General features: G+C 39.4%; 1 protein-coding gene across 2 annotated transcripts in view; it reads left to right on the top strand.

The window, feature by feature from the left end:
• The first annotated feature begins 4,022 nt into the window (after positions 1 to 4,022).
• MYLK4 (myosin light chain kinase family member 4) overlaps positions 4,023 to 23,771 on the top strand; it is a 77,677-nt gene continuing 57,928 nt past the window's right edge. The window contains exons 1-2 of one of the 2 annotated variants that reach the window (XM_080918213.1): positions 4,023 to 4,221; positions 6,096 to 6,366. In XM_080918213.1, coding sequence (XP_080774339.1) covers positions 4,205 to 4,221; positions 6,096 to 6,366 — 288 coding nt within the window. In that variant the 5' untranslated portion in view covers positions 4,023 to 4,204. Of the gene's footprint in view, positions 4,222 to 6,095; positions 6,367 to 11,089; positions 11,349 to 23,771 lie in introns of those variants that run through there. The other variant, XM_080918214.1, reaches the window with a different exon arrangement.

Genomic DNA, 23,771 nt, shown 5'->3' with positions numbered 1-23,771 from the left:
AGCACCCAACTACTATAAGCATAATTCACTAAGACAGTTTTTTAACATGTTGAATTTAAACATCTCTGTTTATATTTTATACAATTTTATATCACCTCTTTTGTTTCCATGTTTTAAACATGCCTGCAAAATATGAATTTTTTTTGTTTCCCCTGTGGCATTGGAGATAAAGCCAGGACCTCATATATGCTGGCAAGAACTTTACCATCTAACCATGCCCACAGCCTGCCTGGGAGTTTTAGACTCCTTGGTTTTTGTTACAAAATATTTAGCTACTTACTCACTGCCACTTGGAAATTTTAAAGGTCTAATATCAAATGGACTGTAAACAAGTCTGGACATTTTGTAACATCATTACCCTTTTGGCTTAGAGTATCCTATCTCCTAGGAGATAATAATTGGTAGAAGCTAACTCCATTCATACAGCACAAATTTTTTATTTTTACTAATTACAAAATCTCATGTTACATGGCATTTGTGTTAGAGGAAAAGTATGAGACTTTCTCTCCCACCCATCCCTTTTTTTCCTTGAGCCTCAGGTGACCCAGTACTATGGCTTTAATTTATGTCTCCCTGGATCCCAGCCTTGGTCACTTGGAACAACCAGCTCCAAACTGCCCAGTAGCACTGCCCCCTTCTCTTAACAAGATTACCTTTTATGAATCATATTAAAACTGAGGGTTTTTTTATAGTGAACGTAATAAAGTGTACTTTGCCGATCATAAAATTTACTCATCTTGAGTATACAATTAAATGGTCTCTTAAGACATTTGGTGACTTATGTAATCATTTCCATTGTGCATGATCCACTGAGATACTCTTTACAACTAATTCTTGATACCACCTTGCTTTCAATGTCTATGGACTGGTCTTGTTTATATAGGGCCCAATAGTGTGTGACCTTTGTCTCTGGCTTTTTAAATTTAGTACCAAATTTTAATCCATGTTATAGGAAGAATCGGATTTCATATCTGACTTAGTATTTCACTTACATGGACATACCACTTTGTATTCTCCCCTCACAAAACTAACTACTGGACATTTGGGTTGCTTCTAATTGTGGCAATTGTGGGTACTGTGCCTCCTTAAAGTTATGTGCAAGGGTTGTATGTTCTTGTGTTTTAATTTCTCTTCCCTGTGTACTCAGAAGTACTAGATTTATGGGAAATAACTTCAACTGACAGACATTCCCCTTTCCAAGCATCTTTGTAATTGCCCTTCCTATCCCTTGTCTGATGAGAGCACCCCATTCCTCCTATCCTAGCCATGTTTGTTTTTCCTCTGTCTCTTTATAATTAACACTCTCCTAGAGGGTGCAAATGTTGTGGTTTGAGTTTGCATCTCCCTGGTGGCTGATATTCTGTCTGTTTATCTATTCTGATTCTTTGCTCACTTTTAAAATTGGGGTGGATGTCATCCCATTAGTGAGCTGTAACAGTCTGTTGTATGTTCTAAATACAAGCCCTTTAATCACATCTCTGCTGTCAAAACATATTCTCCAGACTGAAGCTGGCCTTTTAAATTTTCTAATGCTGTCTTTTGAAGAGCAGACTCTGAATTTTGGTGGAGTACAATTTATCAATTTCTGCTTTTAGGGCCATGAGGTCTGGTGCTTTATGGAAGGTAAAACATGTAATTGTTAGGCAGGCAGCTGGAATGAGGCAACCCTTCAGCTGTATTTTGATATCCATGGCTACTGTTCCTCTTTTGTGTGTAGAAGCTTATTGTTATGGAGAAATGCAGAAAGCTGTGTATAAACAGAAATAATCAACACTTTCAGGCCTGCTCTGAATGCCCAGCAGAAGGTGATCTGTCTCCTTAGATTGCAGTCTCTTCCTGTGGTAGTGAAAATGGTGCCTTCTTCATATTCCTCCAACACGACTGTCTCCCAACTTTGTTTCCTCCTAAAAAGAATGATTTTCCCTTCCCCAGAATCTAGCAATTGCTAGAGAGGGGTGAGGAGTGGAGAACACTCTTCCAGCAGGCTTGATCTTGTGCAGGTCTTGTGCAGGTAACCACAGAATTCCTAAGTGTAAGGTGCCTCTCAGCACTCCTTCATATTCTCCAGCCTACTCCTCAGTAATGCTTTTTAAACCTTTAGTGGGAGAGTGGGGGAAGGTAGTGGAGTGGATAAAGACATTCTATTTAACACAGAGAATTCAGTTTTACAATTAGGGATTTCTTAGATTTGTGAAAGACTGTTGTCCTTCTGAATATATATTTTTAGAAGTTATATACAAAGTGTCAAGGAAACTGGGGAAGTGTTTCTGGAACTGCTCATAGCTTTACTTTTAATTCTTCTAGACATAATGAGCATCTTTAAGCATTTCAAAATATGTTGTGGACTTCAAGTCCTGAGGCTAGATAAAGGAGTATGAGCATGCACATAACATCTAAATACTTAAACATTGTGGTCAACTATTGTACCAGATATGTTCCAAACCATTAAGTTTGAACCTTGTGACTTAGCAGAACTATGTCTCTGTTGTCAAAGTTTATAAGACAGACATTAAGTCACATAGATACAATCAAAATTATTTTCTCTAGTGACTAAGTAGCAAATACTGAATTTATATTATATATGGGAATATCTATATGTAGATGGCTGTACAAATCTGCATCTCCAACCTACCCCCTTTCCATAGATCTCCATTTCTATGACTACAGGAGGCTATTTCTATGGTCTCCCACAGCCATCTCATATTACACCACCTTTGCCCTTCAGGTATACAGAAGGAAATCATCCAGGGAGTCTATGGTCTCCCCTTTATACCCTGTGCCTAATCCATCACAAATCTTGTTGGCTCCAAATGAAATATGAAAGCGTGCATGGGATTCTAGAACCAAAAGGAAGAGTGAAGAAAGCTAACCAATGGGTTTTGTTAATAGTAGTGCATCTGCTAGCCATGGATCTCTAATGCTGTGGCTAAAAGACAAAGAGATAAGGATCATGAATTCATTTTGTATGGTCTGACTCAGGGTATAGCCAGATACATCTTCCTTATTCTGAGAATGATTTGTCTTTGCCAGCATTCATACATGGTTTAATCATGCATATAAAAGTTGGTAGCCTTAATTTCATTCAGCCTTTTGAGAATGCTTTGGGAAATAATGTATCTTTTTGTCCTGAATAACTAAGTTTTGGAATCCTAGAAAAATAGCAACAGTTCTGCTTTTCAAATAAGATTCTGCTAGAATCCTTCAAATACTACTTAAAAAGGAAAAAATTATCTTGACTGCAAAACATTGATCTAAACACACACACACACACACACACACAACACACACACACAACACCTACACACACACACAACACACACACACACACACATACACACACACACAAGCGCATGTGCAAAGGGCCAAGCAAGAAAGTGAAAATTATCTGGGTTGTGAAAAACTAGAGAGCTGTTTTTAGTGTCAGTTCTAGTTTGTCAGCAATAGAAGTTTCATATAAAGTCTATATATCTAGGAATAGTAGACCTGGGAAGGTGATTGTTTTTATGATAGTTTGGGAAGAGTCACAATGTTACTCATATGAATCTGTGAGAAGTTCACCTCTATTGTGTACATACCTGGATATGTGTGCCTTTGACCTTCTCCCTGAACTAGAGAGAGTTGGAGAACTTTCAGATACTATTAATACTGAGTAAATTAGACAGTACTCAGTAAATGCATCAGAAGGTTCCATACTATGCACATCACTTCATAGTTATTAAAACAAATGTTCGAGGGACTTTGGGCTCCCATTCCTTTTGTCCTGGCAGCTGCAATCATGTCTGAGAGGAGTATGTGACCACCAAGCACAAATCCAGCCTAGTAATTACAAGGGGCTGAGAGACGAAGGTAAAGGTGATATTTCATCCAGTGTTCTCAGTTCATCCTCTCCTTACCTGACCTTTGAAATGGAGCCATCAGCTTTGAAAGGCCTGGCATCTAAAATTAATATTCTTCCCCATCTGACTAAGGAAGCAACAGCTGAGCAACATGAGATCAAGAAGCATATTAGTTTAAACAAGGGCTCAATGTGGCATTTGAAAGGGAAGACACTTCCTCTGGTGGTAGACACTTGTCTTTCCAGATGACTTCTGCCCACTGAGAGTGAAGTCTCTTACAGGAGAGTTCTACAGTCCTTTTGAATTTTGCAGATTCCTGTTATCTGCTGGAACAAATCATCTACTTGTGGAGTGGTTCAGACTCCAGGATGTCCTCCTACAGATGGTAATCCCTTCAGTTTATTATTATAACTGATCCAATTGCATATTTTTCTCTCTGTGTTTTTTTAATTAACAGATCATTCCAAACTTCAGGCAGAGCTCAATGCTTGATATTTCTGTATTGAATGATTGTGTGTTAAACCTAAACTTCCATTCTAATATGTCAAATTTTGCATTGCCTGTAATTTGACATTATATCTTAGTCACAGTTCACCATTAAACAGACATGTATCTGTCTTTTTATTTTAAGAAACTTCCCCCCAGAGAATGTTAAAAAATACTAATAATGGTCTATAATGAATCTGTAGAATTCTGGTTGATGTTATTTGCATTTTAAAATGTAAGTTCTCTAGACAATATATGCAGATTCATAGAGTATTAAATTTAAAATACTTAATAACTCTAGTAGGTTATTTTACTCTATAAATTGTAAAAATGAAGTTTCATTGGCAGTATTAGAAATGATTATTATTAGAGAAAATGAAGTAAACTTCAGAGAATTTCCAGCAGGGGGCCTCAGGGGCTAGCCACTGGAAAGCACAAATTCAAATCTTGCCTTAATCTTTGTCTCCTTTTATAGCCAGGCAATACATAAATACATAGATGCATTTATGTGTCTAGAATTAAGTATTACTTTGCAGCATGTGCATTACTTAATTTGTAAGGAGACTATCTCAGAGAAAGCATGGGAAACTGAGCTCAGGGTGCAGCTGTTAGTAAAGATGCAATGAAAAGTGTTTGGCTATATTTTTCCCCTGAAACAAATTTCTTTTGAAAAAGCAATACCAAATGTCTTAAGATGTAGGCAAGAGGAGTTGGGTGTGGCTCAGAGGTAGATGTGTTTGCCTAATTTGTGTTGGTTATTGGGTTTAATCCCTAGCACTGAGTAACTTAAAGAGGGGGATGCAGGCAGAAAATTATTGTAGTGAAGATACTGCCTAAGAAGGAGGAACAATTTCCAAAGGAAGAGGGAGAATTCCCTCTTTTGAGACAAGCCTTACTTTCCTGCAGGACTGTGAGCAGAAAGTCGTGCAATTACAGTCAAAGACCCCAATTCTTATACTGTGTTTTAACTGGCCACTTGACATGGTGTTAGAGTTTTCAATTTGCCCCTTATCTCCTGCAGCTTGGTTAAATTTTAGTCTGTGAAGAAAAAATAACCTGATAATGAATAAAATAAAAACAAAAACACATGCTTGCAGCATGTAAGTATGAAACTCAAAGTGGGGCAGCATAGTGGTCTTTTATTGAGAGCCTGAAGGGACTGAAGTTTGGACTTCGTAAGAAAAAGGAAGTAAGAAGTCTCTGGAAGATCAAAGTAGTGCACAAACATCACGGGTGCAAATTAAATCTTTCAGATGGCAGCTATATATGGTTATCTCTCTTCAGGACAGGTGTGAGGCCCACTATCTCTTCTTCATGGTGAATCAGTCTTTCTTGGGTTCTAGGAAGAGGGGATATACCAGATGGAACTACCTCTATCTTCATCTATTACTTCTTAATATAGATTAAGATAAATTTCCTTTTACAAAAGAATTTTCCCAGCCATTCTTGTGTATAAAAAAGGCCTGTGGTTTATTTAAATAATTAGTTTGCAATATGCTGCATAAGCAACACTGGGCTGGATTTCATACTTTCAGTGTATGTCTTGTTTAATGCAGTGAAGGATGGACATGACAACCTGGTATGGTATTTCTTACTATTTGATTTTCTGGGAAAATGTGGGTTTTTTAATTGTTTTATTCCCTTTAAAAGTTCTAGTAGTGGAAAAAGTCTCAGTGTGAATATCTAGATTGCTCCTGATTTGAGAAGTTGATGAAGAATAAGTGACCTGAGGTGGATTTCTTTCTTTCTTTCTTTTTTTCTTTTTCTTTATAGTCAAGAGAAGGGCATGCTGAAAAGTGACGATTGTGTCCTGATTTACAAATCTGAGACAGAGGGAGATGAAAGCCCCACTCCGGACAGTAGTCTGATCAGGCTCACCACCAGTATGCTGAAGGTAAAGAGGCTGGAGGAAATTAGCTCGTGCCACAGCAGCAACCTGCTGGAGAAGGTGGCCTTTTTTCAGTGCATGGAAGAGGTGGAGAAGGTGAAATGCTTTTTGGAGGAGAATTCAAGTGATCTGAATCTGCAGTCTGGAGACAATGAGGTAATCATGATCTACCTTATCTCTACCTTATCTCATGGGTGGTTGACTGTTGTCACTTGTGTGTAGAACCAAGGAAGCTAGCAAACAGACAGATTTCCATTCCACTTCTCTGAGGATTGTGAGTAAACTCTACACTTGATTTGGATCGATAGTTCAGAAACCTTTGAACATGCATGGTACCTGCAGTACTGAAGAGTTTTGAAATGAGTTCCTGGGGCCTGGGAGTGCAGCTTAGTGGTAGAGGCTGTGCAAAACATGCCGGAGACCCTGGATTCCATATCATCACCCCTCTCAACCAAACATACATGAATACATACATACATACATATTTATGGAATATGTTATAGAAAAGGCTTTATAGAAGAATAATTTAAAATACATTTTTGGGGCTGAAAACTCAGAGAAGCACCAACTGGGGCACAACTGTGCAGGTTCTAATTTCCTAAAAATCCTGAGCTCTGTGAAAGATAGAGCTACTGAGACCAGCTAGAGGTAGACAGCAGAGACTAGAGAAGGGACAGCATTCTTTGCTGATGTCATGATGGTAAAGTCCTATGACCAAGTGCTCTGAGGTGCACCAAATTCAAGCATGGAGTTGCCTAATCTGATCAATGAGATAACAAGGGGCTATGAAAGTAGGCTGAATATGTCTAAAACATGGTTTCAGGTATATGTATGGGGAAGTGGTGGAAGTGTTAATGTCAGCAGTGGTAGGGAAAGCAGATGTTAGAATCCAGAAAACCACATAAATGTGAGAGGAAGAACTGAGTCCACAGAGTTGGCATATGTGCCATATTCCATCTCTCTCACACACATAATAAGTAGAAAAAATTTAAAAGATTAATTTACAACAGGTTTAAAGAAAAAATTGAAAACTAAGTAAGAATTATAGGGGTTAGAGAGATGTCTGGTGGCTAAGTGCATACATTGACTATGAAAAGACTTGAATTTGATTCTCAGCCCCCAGGAGAGAGTCACTCATAATGTGTGCTGTGACTACAGTTCCAGGGGACCAGACACCTCTGGCTTCTATAGGTACAGTACTCCAGTAGACAAACTCTCTACCCCAGACACTTAATAAAAATTTTAAAAAAGATGGTTTAGTACTTTTTTATCTTAAACCATTTCCTTTTGCACATGACATTGTAAGGTTATTTGACAATGCATATTGTATAGATTCGGGGTGGGAGAAATACTAATATGGTATAACTCACAGTCTTAGACTCCTGAGTCCAAGCCATTTGCCTGCCACAGATAGAGGGAGCTATCAAAGTGTATACAAGCATCCAGCTTCTTGGAGACAGAAGAAGAAATTAAGGACACCCTCATAGGGACCACTAAAAGCAAAAACAAACAAACAGTTTATTTTCTCCTCATGAATTTCTCTAGAAAACAGAAAACTACTCATCCTTTGTCACTTTGCTAGACAGAAATCAACAGTTTATATTATATATATATATATATATATATATATATATATATATATATATATATATTTAATTATTTGTCAAATCCACTTGTTCTCATAAATTTGTGGTATAATTTTCTTTTGAGACAGGGTTTTGTGTAGCTCAGACAGGCCTTCAACTTCATGTGTACTTAGGATGGATGCCTTGAATTTCTGATTCTCTTGAATCTAAGATAACAGCTCTGTGTCACGGTGCTAAGCTTATGAGATAAAAATGATAAACTAACAGCCTCAAAATTATGACGTAATAATGAGTTAGACTCTAAGCTTTCTTCGGAAGAATTGTCTTTATGATTACCAACTGTTTTAGAAAGTTCAAAACCTAATTTGAAAGTTACATATTTTGGTGTTGGGGGGGGGGGGAAGTGAGTCTACAGAGACTGTAAAAGAAGTTAGCAAACATTTTGTAGCAGGTCCCTTTTGGCTTCATGCTACAGTTGAGTCCATCGAAGGTAGACACCAGTGACAAGGAGTGCCATATGTCCTGTTCAGTTTTTTATTTATAAATGGAGAAGGGCTCAAAGCTGTCACCATGAGTTCCTTCTCTGGCCACGCATAGAATGGACAGGTATAGCTGTCAGAGGCTCAGGGAGCCAAAGCCCACCCTGTGGGTGCAGCACAGCCAGTAGGCACAGCAGCTGCAGGTAGAGAAGCCACCTCAGCAGTTTGGGTGTGTGGACACAGCTGGACTACCATGGCTGTCTCCATCTTCTATAGGGCTGCAGAAGATCTTTTCTGTGCCCCCCTCCTCTCTCTCTCTCACTGGTCTATTTAAAAGGCCTGTCAACTTTCTCACCCTCTTTTCTTTCCCCTCCCGTTCTCTGAGAAGATTAGGGCTGCTAATGGCAGAAACATTTGCTGGCTGCACTGAACGGCAGTTTTCACTGGATTTCAGACTCTCTAGGGATACAGCTTTGTTCTGGGAGCTTGGAGAACTCTTTCCAAAAGCAACTTTATCTGCTTTCAGTTTCAAGAGCAGAAAAACTGTATATAAATTTAACAACCTGTATTTGTTAAAATAGTTCAGTGAAACTCAGGTTTGTTTTTTTTACCTTTCCTGCTCTTAACCAGGATTTTCTGTTTCATTTATTTTTCTTTTACTGCATTTATTTTAAGCTATCTTTTTCTTCCTCCAGTTTCTGCATGAATTATTAAATACTGCATAGTCTACTTCTTTGGACTCAAAACATTTAATTTATTTTATGATTTTAACTTGGCTTCTTTAATTTGTCTTCATTTTCCATTTGATCCTCTAATGCCCCTTGCTCTTCTGTTACAGTACTGTTAAATTTTAAAAGGGTTAGGACTTAAAGCAGGAATCCACCGGTTTGCTTCCATTTGCTCTTTCTTTTCCATTTTATATCTCAAAACTAAAGACTCTGAAGGATGAGACCTCTCCCCAAGTGAGAAGCTGGCAATAGATCAGAAGTGATAGTCATCTGCCCTAAGAATAAGGCCACAGCTCCACTTCCCTTCTCCTAGGCATTTTTTCTCTTCTTCCTTTATATCACATGTATGAGCTCTTAAGACAAATTCTTTAGCTCAGTCTCAACCTCTAGAAGACAGGAAATCTGTGCCACCATCAATACCCTATATCCATCACTTCTAGGTCATCTCCAGCTGGACTTCCCAACAGCAACTGTCTTACCTACAAGATTTTGCATAAGTCAAGGACTCCCCCATCCTCTCTTAAATACTCAGTGCAAAGCTTAGATTTTTCATTCACTCCTAGGCCATGTCCTTGCCCCAGCCCTCCCATGAGGACACCTACAACATGATCAAAAGATCCTGTACACGTGGAAATTAAATAAATGGTGATAACCATGTACCACCACATACTAGATCTAAACATGTTCAAAGTATATTATTGAAATCAAGTAGAACTTAAGAAGTAATTGATCTGAGTGATGAGCCTAGTAGCCAGCATGTATATACCATGACCTTGTAAATGAGAAATAGTTCTCACAACTGCAATTGCAGCTACTTTGACATAATCAAATGTAGAGTTTTAATTAAATGATTATATTCATACTTTTGGTTCTGGGGACCCAAACCAAATTTTCAAGGATATGCTATACCCACAACCCATATTTCTACATTTTATACTCAAGACAATTTATGCTCACCTATTTTGGTTTTTATCCATCTTCCTGTGGGACCCTAATTTCCTGTCATTTACCCTGAAGGCTTGGTCCCACACAAAACCAAAGGGGCAGTAGAGTTTGGATGGTCTATTTACAAAAATAAGTCTTTGCAAGCCACTCCTCCAGGGCTTATTAGAGGTGGATTACTTCTGAATCTATGCCAGTTGTGATTTGTGCAGAAAAGTCTTTAGTAAGAAGGTTTTGGGCTGGGAATATACTTGGGAATGTACTTCAGTTAGTGGGATGCTTGCTTGGCACACATGAAGCCTGAGCTTTAACAGCAACAGCACATAAACTGGGCATGATGATCTATTCTGTGTTTGTAACCCTAGCTATTAGGAGGTAGAGGCAGGTGGATCAGAAGTTGAAGATCTGCACTACACAGGAAGTCTGAGGCCAGCCTGGGATGCATGGGACCATGTCTCAAAAAACAAAAGACAAAAAAAAAGAAGGGAAAAAAAACTTCAAAATATAATACACCACTAGCAACAAAAAGAGGTTCAGTTCTTCTTTAGTCCCATTTGGAGATAAGAAGATTAAGATGGTTCAAATAGAGTCAGGCTCTTGTGGTTCCTGGGATGTTTAAATACATCTCATAGATAATCAAAGACTGAACTAAACAAAAATATTTCTTAGCTGAATAGACAGAAGATTGGAGAGGGTTGGTTGGGTAAAGCATGGGTGTCCCCATTCTGATTGAGCTGGCTGTTTTAATAGCCGGTGGCATTTCCTGACAGCTGCTATGAAATTGTACCATCAGCTATGCTCATAATGACCATTCTTAGATCTCAAAATAGCATAGTTAAAAATGGAGGTTTTTCATTTTGAAGGTACATTCTTTCACCCTCCCCTGTCTTTTGCTCTTTGCCCCACAATTGGCTCAGGAGAAGCAACTGATGCCAGTTACAATGCATCTATTAGTCCTTGACCAAGGGACAAACACATGTGTGTCAGTGTAAATTATGACCGGCAACTTCCCTCAGTCCTTGCACCTGTCTCTGATCTGTCACAAAAAGCCATCATGTGTTTCCTTTTAAAGAAGCAGAGTATTAGTTGATCATGTAACCGGAGACACCCAGCGTAGGACTGCACAAAGAATCCCATTGCGGTTCACAACGCCCACTCCTCAGAGCAGAGCAGGGAGCACTGGGAGCTTCGAACGTGGCTGTGTTAGACCAGGGCAGGGAAGGTGCCTACAAAGCCAGAGACTTCATAACTGCTCCCAGAGAATGGACTCCACACTTCAAAGAAAAGACCTCTGGATTGTGGGTAGTGTGTGCCTTCTATCGTCTCCAGTCTTCTGGCGCCTGTTTCGATCAGTGGCAGTGTGGGGAGGCCTCAAGCAGGGACCTGCACTTGAGAATGCACAGGTAGTGAAATCCTCTTGAACTAGCGCAGATTTATTTTGCAGTTCTCTTTGAACATTTCCAGCCCAGGAGTGGTGCTTGCCAAAGGCAGTTGATCTATGCCTTGCTGGATCTTTGCCCAGGACTACTGTCTTAGGAGGGCTGGGATAATAATAGTGACATGTGGCAACTTTCATCATTTCTAGCAATTGTACCAACTTTCGGGGAATCTGAAAGCAGCGGTGTCTGGAATTAAGTTGGCAATCTGTTTTGGGTATGAGAGCTTAAAATAATGTTGGCATCACTTCATTCTTGTCTTTTTTATATGTCTTAGTCATGAAAGAAAAAAAAAGTAAGATTCACCCTGTTTGTAGGAAATCTGTAGGCACAGCACTGAGTACTGGGAATGTCACCTTCCATGCTTTGGGCTGCAGCTGATGTGGCTTTCCATAAGTTATTCCTAGGATGGAATTCTGAGGGCAAAATACAATTCTGGAAGAGAAATTGTTCTCAGTGTAAAGAGTTTAGTACTTTCTGAGAAGAAGTGTTCATTCCCAGAAAAATAGTTCTCCTATGCACTTGATTATCTATCAATTATCATCTGCTAAATCCTTTTTGAACACTTTAAGACAGTTTAGCAATCACTGCAGACCAGGTAGATCAGCACATCTATTGGAAAGGCAGACTTGCAACAGTGTTTCTCCGCACCCTTTTCTTTCTCTCCCATCCTCTTGCAGCATTCCCTCCCTGAGTCATCTCTTCCATGAAACTGTATTTCAATTCCTTAAGAAATATTTTTTTTTTCTGAAGGACTATAGAGATGGCTCAGTTGCTGAAGTGCTTGCATTGCAAGCATGAGGGAATGCGTTCTATCCCAGAACCCATGTAAAAATGTCAGGCAGAGTGACCTATTTGCAACTTCAATGCCAATCTAGCCTAATTAGTGAACTCCAGTGAGATCCTGTTTCAAAGAGAGGTAGGTGGTGTTCCTGAGGACATTTAACTGCTCTCCCTTCCTTCTCCCTTCTCCCCATCTCCTACTTCTACCCCTGCTAACATAAAATTGGTTGTGTGCATACAGTGCTAGGCATCAAACCCAGGGTCTTGAAGTTTCCAGTTACGTGCTGCTGAGCCACATCACAGACCTTCCCATAAACTTTATTTCTATAGATACTCTATTATCAGTAAATACCATGTATACCTGAATGCATTTTTATCTATGCACATCTTTACACATACAAAGAGTAAGATTTTCTTCACCTGTCTCCACAAAGAACCAATGCCCCACTGGAGGCTATTGCCCCACTGGCAATATATTATTTACAGCTTAAAAGATTCCCTGAGAGAGTAGTTTCATAGCACACTCTAGTAGTGTGCATACATGAATTACTTGCATCTTAGCCTAGGGAGAAACTGCAAGTTCTTGTCTTGATGGTGTTCAGAAGACACAACTTTATGCTTCCCCAATGCCTGAACCTTCACTTCTATGATTATGAAGTTCACATTCAAAAGAACAGATGAATCTTGAGATAATAGTTGAGGTCAAGGTAAAATCTGTAGAAGGAAAATAAGCAAAAGAAAATAAGATCCTGAAGCATATATAAGCCTGTCTTTAGGTCAGTCCTGTCTTCACAGTTGTCTGCCCTGGGACTCTTCAGACCTAGTCACTGGTGGCCAAGCATCCATCATGTCTAGCTGTTTAATATATCTTTTGTGGGAAGTATCAGGAGGGCTACATTTCTTCTGTGAGAAACACTGTAAGGGTCTGCAGCTTCTGTGTAGAAAAGAATGGCATTCACCGAAGCTCTGAGATGTGGGCCACTGTTATTTCTATCTCTGGCATCTGCTTTTAGAAGTTTCACACATGTTTTCTTAAAGGTCTCTTGTAGCTTTTACCTGTAAAGAAAAGGTCATTTGTGTCACATTTACAATATAACTCTTACCCATTTTTATTACTAATGGTTGTTTATAATGTTAACAACTGATTATCTTAGAAATTTGCCAAAACACAATAGTTTATGGATAATTTTTCACAGAAGTGTCAGAAAATCCGTTTGTCTCCAGTCAAGGGGTAAAGGCATTGCAATGCACTATGTATAGATTCCATCTCATGTAAAGTGTGCCCTTGAATACAGAATACAGATGAGAAACCTTACAATGTACATTGTTCCAGTGTCTCTGAATAATCAACATTATGATAATTTATATAATTTCTGTTAGTTGTTTAATACAAAGAAAATATATTTATTTTGCCTATCAGTATCAAAGTTAAAATGACATAATTAAATATATAATTGTTGTTAGTTATGTCTCTGTTTCTAGGTAAGAGAATGCCTAACACATGTGTTAATGACATTTCTAGATATAATTTACCACACTGTTCCACCATTTTCCCCAAACCATTATGGTCATAAAAATGTACATTTATCTATTAGCATTACCCAGACTTCCATTTTTTACAGACCATCTTCGTGACTTTTGCTACACAATCGATCCTCTATATGCCTGAGTTGCACATTTGTGGATTCAGCCAACCATGGAAAAAACATCATGTCTATACTGAGAATCTGCAGAAATTTTTCCTTGTAATTATTCCCTAAATAATAGAGAACAACAGCTATCAGCATACATACTGCTTTAGGTTTTATAAGAAAGTCAGAGGTGATTTAAAGCAGAGGAGAGGAGGTACCCCATCACATGTAAACCTCGTGACAGTTTACATAAAGATTATTTTCTAAAGTGGAAGGGGTTCCAGAAACAGATCTCCCAAGCATCCCACTGGCTGTCCTTTTATCTTACTTTTATTTTTATTAATATTCTAATATGCCAACCTATTTAAAGAATTTTTAGCAAAAGCAAAAATAGAACAAAATTGTAATTTTGATATGCAAAGTACAAATTTTTCAAATGCATAGCAATGCATATGCAACATACATTTTAAAATGATTTGTTAGTATGTAACTTCAGAGAACCTACCACCCTCCCACACACACAACCAGGTATTCCCTAATCAGCCTCCAGCACCCAAAATAGGAACTGTTTCCAGGTCTTAGCCCGGTGGTATTTGATCCTTTTCCCTATGTTCTTCTATTTCCTGTCTATCCTGTTGTAGCAATCACAAAGTCCAAGGAAACTGAGGCAAGCAGGCAACAGCAGAGTCTTCTTCCTAGAGAAAAGAAAACATTAATAATAAGAGACATTTGCTATGGAACATTGATATTGGGAAAGTTTGCTCAGGATTGTTATGTGACTAAGACTGTATGTCTAGTGTCTCCAAACTGCCACTCCTGAATTCCCAACAGAAAGCAGAACTTGAAACCAGGGCTTGTGTTTGGATCCTTAATTTGGAAATTGGCTCCTAGGAATAGGCATGGAACCTTGAAGTGTGCGCCTATAAAAGAAGGAACCCCCAGCATGATGCTAGCTAAACTGGCCACTGTGAATGGGAGGATTCATAGTTGGACCCTGTTGTAGGACTAAAGTCCTCCAGGCTCTGTCTCTAATGCTAAATTTAACATGCCCCATGGCATGTTCAGTAGCCTCTGTGTAAGCATGGATTCACCAGGTGTTCACTAAGAAATGCAAGATGAAGTGTCTCTGAAGGGTCCAGGAAGAGTACCCATATAATTGCTTCAGCAAGAGCTAGAGCAGAGGTAGGCCAGACGATAGAAAGAACACAGAGAGGAACACATATTCAAATACATTGTTTCAAAGTTTTGCCTTTGAGGTCTTGCCAGTCAGATAGTATTCTTTGGCTCAGTTTGGGATTGATTTTTTAATTTGTTACCAGCTTTGGTTTTATCAGTTTCCAGCTTATAGTGTTACCAAATTACTTTTGGTATAACTGGCTTATACCAGAGAACTTTTGTACAGTTTAAGATGAAAGCCATGAGGAGGCAAGCACTAGTATCACAATAAGCCCTCCTTGGATACTGTAGTTGAGTGCAAGGAAGATAGTGCATGCATGGCTTTGGGTCTCAGGACTGCTTCTTAAGGCTTGAGGAACAAAGCTTACACATACGTGCAGTATAGTGGGACATACTAGGTTTAACTCCATTACACAGGAGGCAGAGGCAAGCAGATCACTGAGTTGGAGGTCATTCCAAGATACCATGCCTCAAAGTAAAAGTTTATACAGAAAAAAGCATGGCCTTACCAGATACATTCTCACTGTTGCACAGGAACCCAGGGTACCTGCATACCACGTAAGTTCTTTCTGTCCACATATGGTTTTTCACTTGACACAGACATATTGATTATGACCATTGGGTCTTTCCGCATGAGGCTCACAAAAAAGGCTGAAGGTGCTTACTATTGCTTCTTACCCCTTTTTGAGGTGCTTGTTATGTAGGGGAGACAGCTTTCTAAACCTGTTCATTGGTGGAATCTACTTCCTGAAAGCAGCCAGTGTTTAGCAGGAATCTTTGGTGGGCACTAGGCCCTTCCCTGCTCCGTCTCAGAGGCACACACTAGTATTTCTTCAGATAGCTGGGGTCAATCTGCTGTGACAGTTGGTTTTAACTGTCATTGTGCCACAACATAGAATCAACTGGGAAGAGAATCTTAAAGAGGGCTTTTGGACATTTTTTGGGAGATTATCTTGTCTGTTAATTGCGTATGGAAGAGACTAGAACCCAGACTATGTAAGATTGAATAACGCTAACCGAGGATAAGAAGCAACCAAGCACACACTTATTTTCTTGTTTGTTCTTAACAGCAGATGTGAGGTACTAGCTGCTTGGTTCCTTGCCTTGTCTTCCCCCAGATGAGAGACGTGACCTGGAATTGTAAACAGAGTCACAACAGAAATGAAGGATGCCTGACCGCAGTCCACACATAGGAAGAGGACTGAGAGTGATTCTTGTGCTGTTGTAAATAGTTTCAGCCCATTGCTTTCTTCTGCATCTGAGCCTCAGGCCCTAAGTCATCTTACACTCAGAGATGACCTTGAGCATGGAGACAGCCTCTACCTGTGTACCGCCCCCTGCTGTTTATTTTAACAATTCTTTCAACCTCAGCTAATGCTTTTCTGGATAGGAAAAGCACTTGATTTATGAGTTCATTTTATGGAATAAAGATGATATCTGTTTTTAAAAACACCTTCACAAATCTTTAGTATTAGTCTATGGCTCATGGCTTCCCCCCGTGGGAGGTTCTGCTGCTCATAGATTATGGTTGTGCCTTTTGTTAATATCATCTGTGTTGTTGGGTATGTTGGTTGTTAGTCAATTTGGGTCAAGTTTGTGCCTACAATGCACAAGGCTCTAGATTTGCTTTCTGACAGACAGAGCGCATGCGCACCCCTACACACACAGAGAGAAAAGGACCTTGGAGGCCAGCTTATCCAAGTCTTTGAAAGGAAGACTTTAAAAGATCAGTAAAGCAGATTTATTCAAGATTCTTGACAAGGGAGGGAACTATCTTTTCTGAACATCAAGATTTTCTTCCAACTAATCTTCTGTGCTGCCAGATCCAGCTTTTTTTATTCAGAGTTCTTGTCTCTATTAAGGTTACCCCTCCACCCCGTACACCCCTCCCCATACTTTCTACATTGAATCTACAGATAAAGATCTGGCTCAGTTTCTTGAGTCCTGCAGACCCTCCTCTGGGCTGATAAAGCACCAGCCAGGCCTGGGGCCTACACCTGGGCTCATGGTTTCTAGCTCTACTCTGATTGTCACTGATGCTTAATATCCAGGGGTTCAGCATTGCACCCAGAAATTCTCTGAATGTCTCAGCATGAAAGCTGGAAGCCTGCACAGCAGGGGCTAAGTCCAGAAACTCCAGCTGTAACAGGTGTGAGGTTAATGATCTTGTGAGTGGCCCAGGCATCAGGAAATTCTATAAAAATAGAAATAACTAGGCTAGAATCCAGTAGTGTGTGAGCTCACATTCCAACATGTTTCACTGTTAGCTTCCAGCATTTGTATTCCACACATAAACAAGCTAGATCTATTCCCACATTTTCTACATAGTCTAATATTTGTATTAATGGAATTAAGACAAGGGTCAGACATAAAAATGAAATATTAATGCAAAATTTTAATTCACAAATATTTCTAACTCACACATACCAGAATTTATTCATTTAAATCCATTACATAGAGTTTTTATATTACTTAATTATTACTAAGCTAGAAAGATACTGTGTTGGCTATGTTTAGATGCCAATAGAAGTTGTCAAATGACTCTTATTTGAAAGAATAACACATGAAACCCACCAACAACAGCAATTCATTTACTTATGGTAACTGGTAGTCTCAAAAAGAGGCAGAACCTGGCAAAACAAATTTATTCCTTTAGGCGTCAGAGTCTGTGAGGTCTCTTTTTCTTTTAGTAGAGATGTTTGGTTAGGGGACCCATCCAGATGACCTAGCAGGCCTTAGTTTAGAAATGTAAGAACTGAAGGTGTTAGGTCACATTCTTTCTAAAATGAACATATCTACTAATATATTATCTGTTCCCAGGGAGGGGGTGCAACCCATAATGTCTCACATTCTATGTACATGTGCTGCACCCCACTTTAATCTTTATGTTCTTCAGACTGTGTTTGCTGATTGCCTATTTAGATCTATGCCTTTAACCTGATTGTTTTCCTTTATTACACAGTTATTTTTAAGACAGATTTGTAAATAGTCCTCACTGAATGTTCTAAGTAATTTTGTTTTAAAGATTTATTATACATAAGTACACTGTTGTTGTCTTCAGACACACCAGAAGAGGGCATCAGATCTCATTACAGATGGTTGTGAGCCACCATGTGGTTGCTGGATTTGAACTCAGAACCTCTGGAAGAGCAGTCAATGCTCTTAACCACTGAACCATCTCTCCAGCCCTCTAAGTACTTTATAAATGGGGATGGAGCTCAGGGTCTTGGCTAGCACTGTAAGGCCTTGGGCCTAGTCTCTAGAAATGCAACAACAAAAACCCTGTGACAACCTTAAGAGGCAAATGTATCCCTGATTGAGCATTAGCATTTATGCTGTGTGTTCCAGTCACTGTGCTAAGTTCTTCCCCACAATGTCTGTCTGTGTGTGTGTGTGTGTGTGTGTGTGTGTGTGTGTGTGTGTGTGTGTGTGAATTTTCACAGTGGCCCCATGAAGCTCTTTGACTACAGAGAAGTAAGCTAAGGCTTACTGGGACTAGGAATTTGACCACAGTAATATAACTACATGGCCATTGTGATATTTCTTTCTGAATGGATTCATTTGTTTAACAGTTAAAACCCACATGTAGGCTTAATTGTCAGAATTTGCGTTGGAGTTTCTTTAAAAAAAGAAATGTTTCTTAGAGAAGTTTTGGGTTCATAGAAAAACTAAGAGAGAGTCACAGAGCTCTGTATACACTTGCATCTCCCACAAGGCAGACTGCCTAGATGACCATGCTTTTGTTTTAACTAGTGAGCCTACACTGATACTTTATAGTGAGGCTCACTCCTGGTTTACAGTCTGTGGGTTTGAAATTTCATGTTTATGCCATTATAGTAATTTAAATTTTAAATGCCACAAAACATTAAATATTTATAGACAAAATTTTCTAAGGGCAATTTGTTTTATCCTCACATGATCTGAAGTATTTTTCCCAGTTTAATGACTGTTTGAATTGTTTGCTTTTCAAGTACACATAAAAGGGACTGGGTAGGTTTTAAATGTCTACTTTGCTAACCTGTAAACTAAGGTTCTTGTCAGTAAATGCAAAGTAAAATCGCCCACCAGTGGAAAGAAGCTGAAAAAGCTAATGTGGGTGGAAAAAGACTTTTCAGGCTTTTTGTCTCCTGTTGCCCCTCCCTGCCCCCTGTGCTGAGAATGGAACCCAAGAACTTTTTTGTGCTTGGCCAGTGCCCTACCACTGTGCTGTACCTCAGCCCAGCATACTCTGTAGTTGTTCATCCTAATGCCCGCACTTATACTCAGTTCTGCGTTAGAAAAGATGCAGTATGATTTAAGCATACAAAGGTAGATAAAACCCCATGTTCTTCAATACTCCACTGTTCTGTCAATAGCTTCTATGAATTCAGTACTTTGTCAATCCAATAGAAGTCTTGACTAGCAATGCACTTGACTTTTCACCAAAGATAGCTTTATGAAGGCAGATATATAAATACACTGCTTCTCCTGTGTGTGTGTGTGTGTGTGTGCGCGCACACACACACACACACACACACAAAAGGCTCTTTTTTATTGGATATTTTTTATTTGCATTTTAAATGTTATCCCCTTTCCCAGTTTCCCCTCCAGAAACCCCCTATCAAATTCCCCCTCCTCCTGCTTCTATGAGAGTGCTCCCCCAACCACCCACCCACCACTTCCACCTCCCCTCCCTGACATTCCCCTACACTGGGGTATCAAGCCTTGACAGGACCAAGAGCTCCTCCTGCTGATGCCCAACAAAGCCATCCTGTGCTACATATGCAGCTGGAGTCATGGGTCCATCCATGTGTACTCCTTGGATGGTGATTTAGTCCTCAAGAGTTCTTGTTGGTTGATATTGTTGTTCTTATGAGTTTGCAAACCCATCCAGTTCCTTCAGTCCTTTCTCTAATTCCTCCATTGAGGACCCAGTTCTCAGTTCACTGGCTTCTCTTTTATAGTACAACTTGTCTATTGTGTTTCACTTCACTATGGTTGCAGTATAAGACATTTTCCACTGCAATACACATTGGCATATATATGACCACAGACTTGAATTTCATTTGGCCTCTTGCTCTGTGTCACCAAGCATATGCCATAGACCCTTTCTGTGTCCTTCATTAAGTGAAGCTAGTGATATTGATCTCACAGAATTGTTGCCTACTGCAGTTTGCACAGTTGGCCCAGAGAAAACACTAAGTTTAGTAAAGAAAACAATATGCTTTGCTGGTGTGTGGACTGGATGTAGGACCTCTCACAAGCCCTATTTGTCACTTAGCTCTGTTTCAGTACAACTTTTATTGTCAGGAGCCCTAAGCCATTCCCCAACTGTGTATACCTTTTTGGGGTCCCAATTGCTTTCCTGCTCAGAGCCCCACATTTACATTCCTGGAAGATATTACTTCTTTCCTGTCTTTTCATATCTTTTCAGTGGGTGGAAGAATCCATGTTTCAGAGGCACCTGGGCTGCTCTTTAGACATCTTGATACTGTGCTACTACTGTGCTTCTTCTCATCCTCACCATTATGCCCTCTCAGACATTGTTACAACATGTGATTTCTTGAAATGTGTCCTGCATTTCTTTTCATACCTACTTGAATGATGGCAAAATGAGCTGGTTTGCCTCACCATCATGTAAGGAGGTATGCAGAAGACTTAACATCAGATACCATGGAGAGGGAGAAAGAAGTTCCAGTATCAATGAGCTGCAGAGTCAAGGTCATATGCATACATGTGAATATGCTAATACTGTATGTTGGGATCCTACTATCTGATGTGCATAAGAATCAAGCAACATGGGCTTCACAGACATGAGACAAGGCCTGTAGTAGGTACCTACTATTAAATAAATTATCCTTAGGAGCCAGGGAGTGCACATTTAGGTCAAACCTGGCACAGATTGTTCCTAAAAATAATCTGCTCTGAAATTATGACAATTACTATTATCCGCCTAACAAGGGGAGCAGAAGAGATTCTTTTGGTGTCTAGAACCATGTCTTAATTACAGTGCCATACCTGGCTTACACAGAGAAAGTTCTGTTCCTCACTTTCTGCTCTCTATAGTTTTTACCCTCCCCCCCCCCAGAGATCTGTCATGAGTCTCAAACTCAGGGGGCCAGTTACTGACATGGCATTGTATTCTGCTGAGATTTGTTGGGAATAAATGGAACTCTGGAAAGTCAAGAGGCACAGCTCTTAATCTGGTAAATAAAATACCAAATTTCTGCCTTTTCTCACCTTCTATGAAACCTGTGTTATTTGATTTTCACAAATCAAATAGTAGAATCTCACTACATAGCATTTACTTCACACTTTTGATTTCATAAAGACACATTCTCATTATTAAATTATTAAATTGTTTAACATCTTATTCATGTTGAGTCATATTATAGTCTATAAAATAAAGAGTTATAGTTGAACTCCATTAAAATTTATTTCTAATTATTCTACCTCACTATTGTTTCCAAACTCACTATTAACAGTCTGGGAAACTCTAAGATAGATGTAGGAGTTCATTTCTTAATTCCAGTATCCTTCTACTCAAATTCACATCCCTGGGGTTCACTCAGTAGCTGTGTGACATTACTCATTCCATTTCTCTTTGTCTCAGAGCTTGTACCATCACATTGCTATAATAATGACAAATTATTTGGAGGAAGGATTACAAAAGATGATGTGCCTATAAGCAGGTGGCTTGGTGTCTGACACAGTAAGCCACCTGGTCCCACTTCTTAGTTATACTCCATACTTGATCATTTCTTTCCCCTGAGATTGCTTTTGAAATCTTTCAAGACCAGAGTCAAATCTCACCACAAATGGTTCTAATCTGATCTTTCATATACAGTGTCCAAGTACCCCGTGCTGGCTGTGGCTACCTGATGTGTCTTTTATGATTATTACTGTTTTGCAGGCAAATTCTTCCATGTCTAAAAAGCTAGAGCTTTCTTTCCAGGGGGATTATTCCCTGTTTATTTATTTTTGTATCATATCCTTCAATGAGATAAATCCACTCATTTACTTTTGTGTACTGTTCATCTATAGCTGTTAGGTATCATATCTTAGGTTTTAGAAGTGATGGTGATTAATACACCTATTTAAATATTTAAACGGAGTCATGAGTATGGCCAGTCAGGATATCTGAATAACTTGGATTTGCCTAATTTTTTAAGATCTTTAAAGAGAATACACTGGAATGAATTTTAATCATTTTTCTGCAGATAGGATCGATTTTTGCAAGGTTAGTGTGGTCTGACACAGCCTGAGTGTCTTTATTCAATACCAGCAAAAAGAAAGACATTTGTTGTGCTGGATGCCATCTGTCTCCTCTAGAAAAGAAGGAAATCTGATTCTTCTTAGTTGAAATTGTTAACTTTTACTCTTCAGTGGCACTAGAACACTGGAAATTGTTTTTAATAACTGCAGTAAGGCATTGCCTAGGTTCTAGTGTCACTTTTAGACTCAACCTGGAAAGAGTAAGCCAATTTGAATAGTTTGCTTTATAGGTTCTTCTTTTTCAGTTATTGTTTTACAGTAATACAAAAATGGCCATTCACCATATAGTGGAATCTCATTCCTCAAGCAGCAGCCCATGTCTGCTAGGCAGCATTGGTGTGACCAAGGAACTTTTTACAGATATATGCTCTCAGGCCCACTCTTAGTGCTGTTACCTGGGTGAATGCTAATGTTTAAAAAGCACCAGAATATTAATTACCTCTTGTAATTAAAAAATTAAAGAATAATTATTTTTATCCATCAAAATTGCTGAAATGTGATACTAGTACCATTATGCGTATACGCATGGTAATGGATGCATGCATATACACACACACACACACACACACACACATATATATATATATACATATATTATATGCATGTTTTTAATAGTGTGTGTGTATGTGAGTGTGTGTGTGTGTGTGTGTGTGTGTGTGTGTGTGTGTGTGTGTGTGTGTATTCTCAAGGCTCTTACAAGCTAATCCTTGAGAACTAGGCAGTATCCTTTCTTGAACATTTTAAGAGCATATTTTCCTTGACAAAATAAATATTTCTATTAATAGTTGTTTCCATTAGATTTCCCAGGCAGACAAAACACAGAATTTGTCTCTCAGCCAGTCAGATAAGCTGGAGTGAGGAGACATGTGAATGACAGCACACCCTGCCTTCCCTGGAAGGGTCACATTCATCCCCAGGGAGGTGGTCTGGACATCTAGTTCTTTATCCATTTGAAAGGAGGCCGCTCTGACAGGACACCAACAGAATGTGCATCATGGAAATTCCTTGGTCTGCCCTTGTCATCAAGGCAGCAGGTGGTTTAATTGAAAGCCATGTGTATGCTGAGTGAAAGAACAGGCTGTGAGATTCTTTGTTGTCACCAAGTTCCTCCTGCTGGCAAGGCCTGTAAACATAAGTGCCCATGGCAGGGAGCCACTGGACCTCCCTGCACTTGGTCCATGCTGATGTTAGGGTCAAAGTTCCCAGGGTCACATGGAAAGGTCAGTAGGGTCTGGAGCTTACAACTCCATCTGAGCCCTGCAACTTGTGTTAGATAAGCAACCTTGACTTCTATGCATTTTGAGACACTCTGATATTTGTTATAGGATGAGAGCCACTGGAAATAAGCATTCCTTGGAGATACAGACTCCTAGGCCCCACAAGAATCCTTTAGCAGTAAGTACTAGGGTGGTCTTGGTAGTCTATGACTTTAATAATGCCAAGGTTCTGATGAGAAGTGTGGTTAGCACTCTTCCTGAGAAGCCACTGGATCACCATCTAGATCTATCTCTTTTTCTCTTTTTGCTTGTGTCTGGTAACTAAAAAA

The sequence above is a fragment of the Micromys minutus genome (assembly GCF_963924665.1).
Source record: "Micromys minutus genome assembly, chromosome: 6".
NCBI classification, from domain to species: domain Eukaryota; kingdom Metazoa; phylum Chordata; class Mammalia; order Rodentia; family Muridae; genus Micromys; species Micromys minutus.
This window is presented reverse-complemented; position numbering and strand designations above follow the sequence as displayed.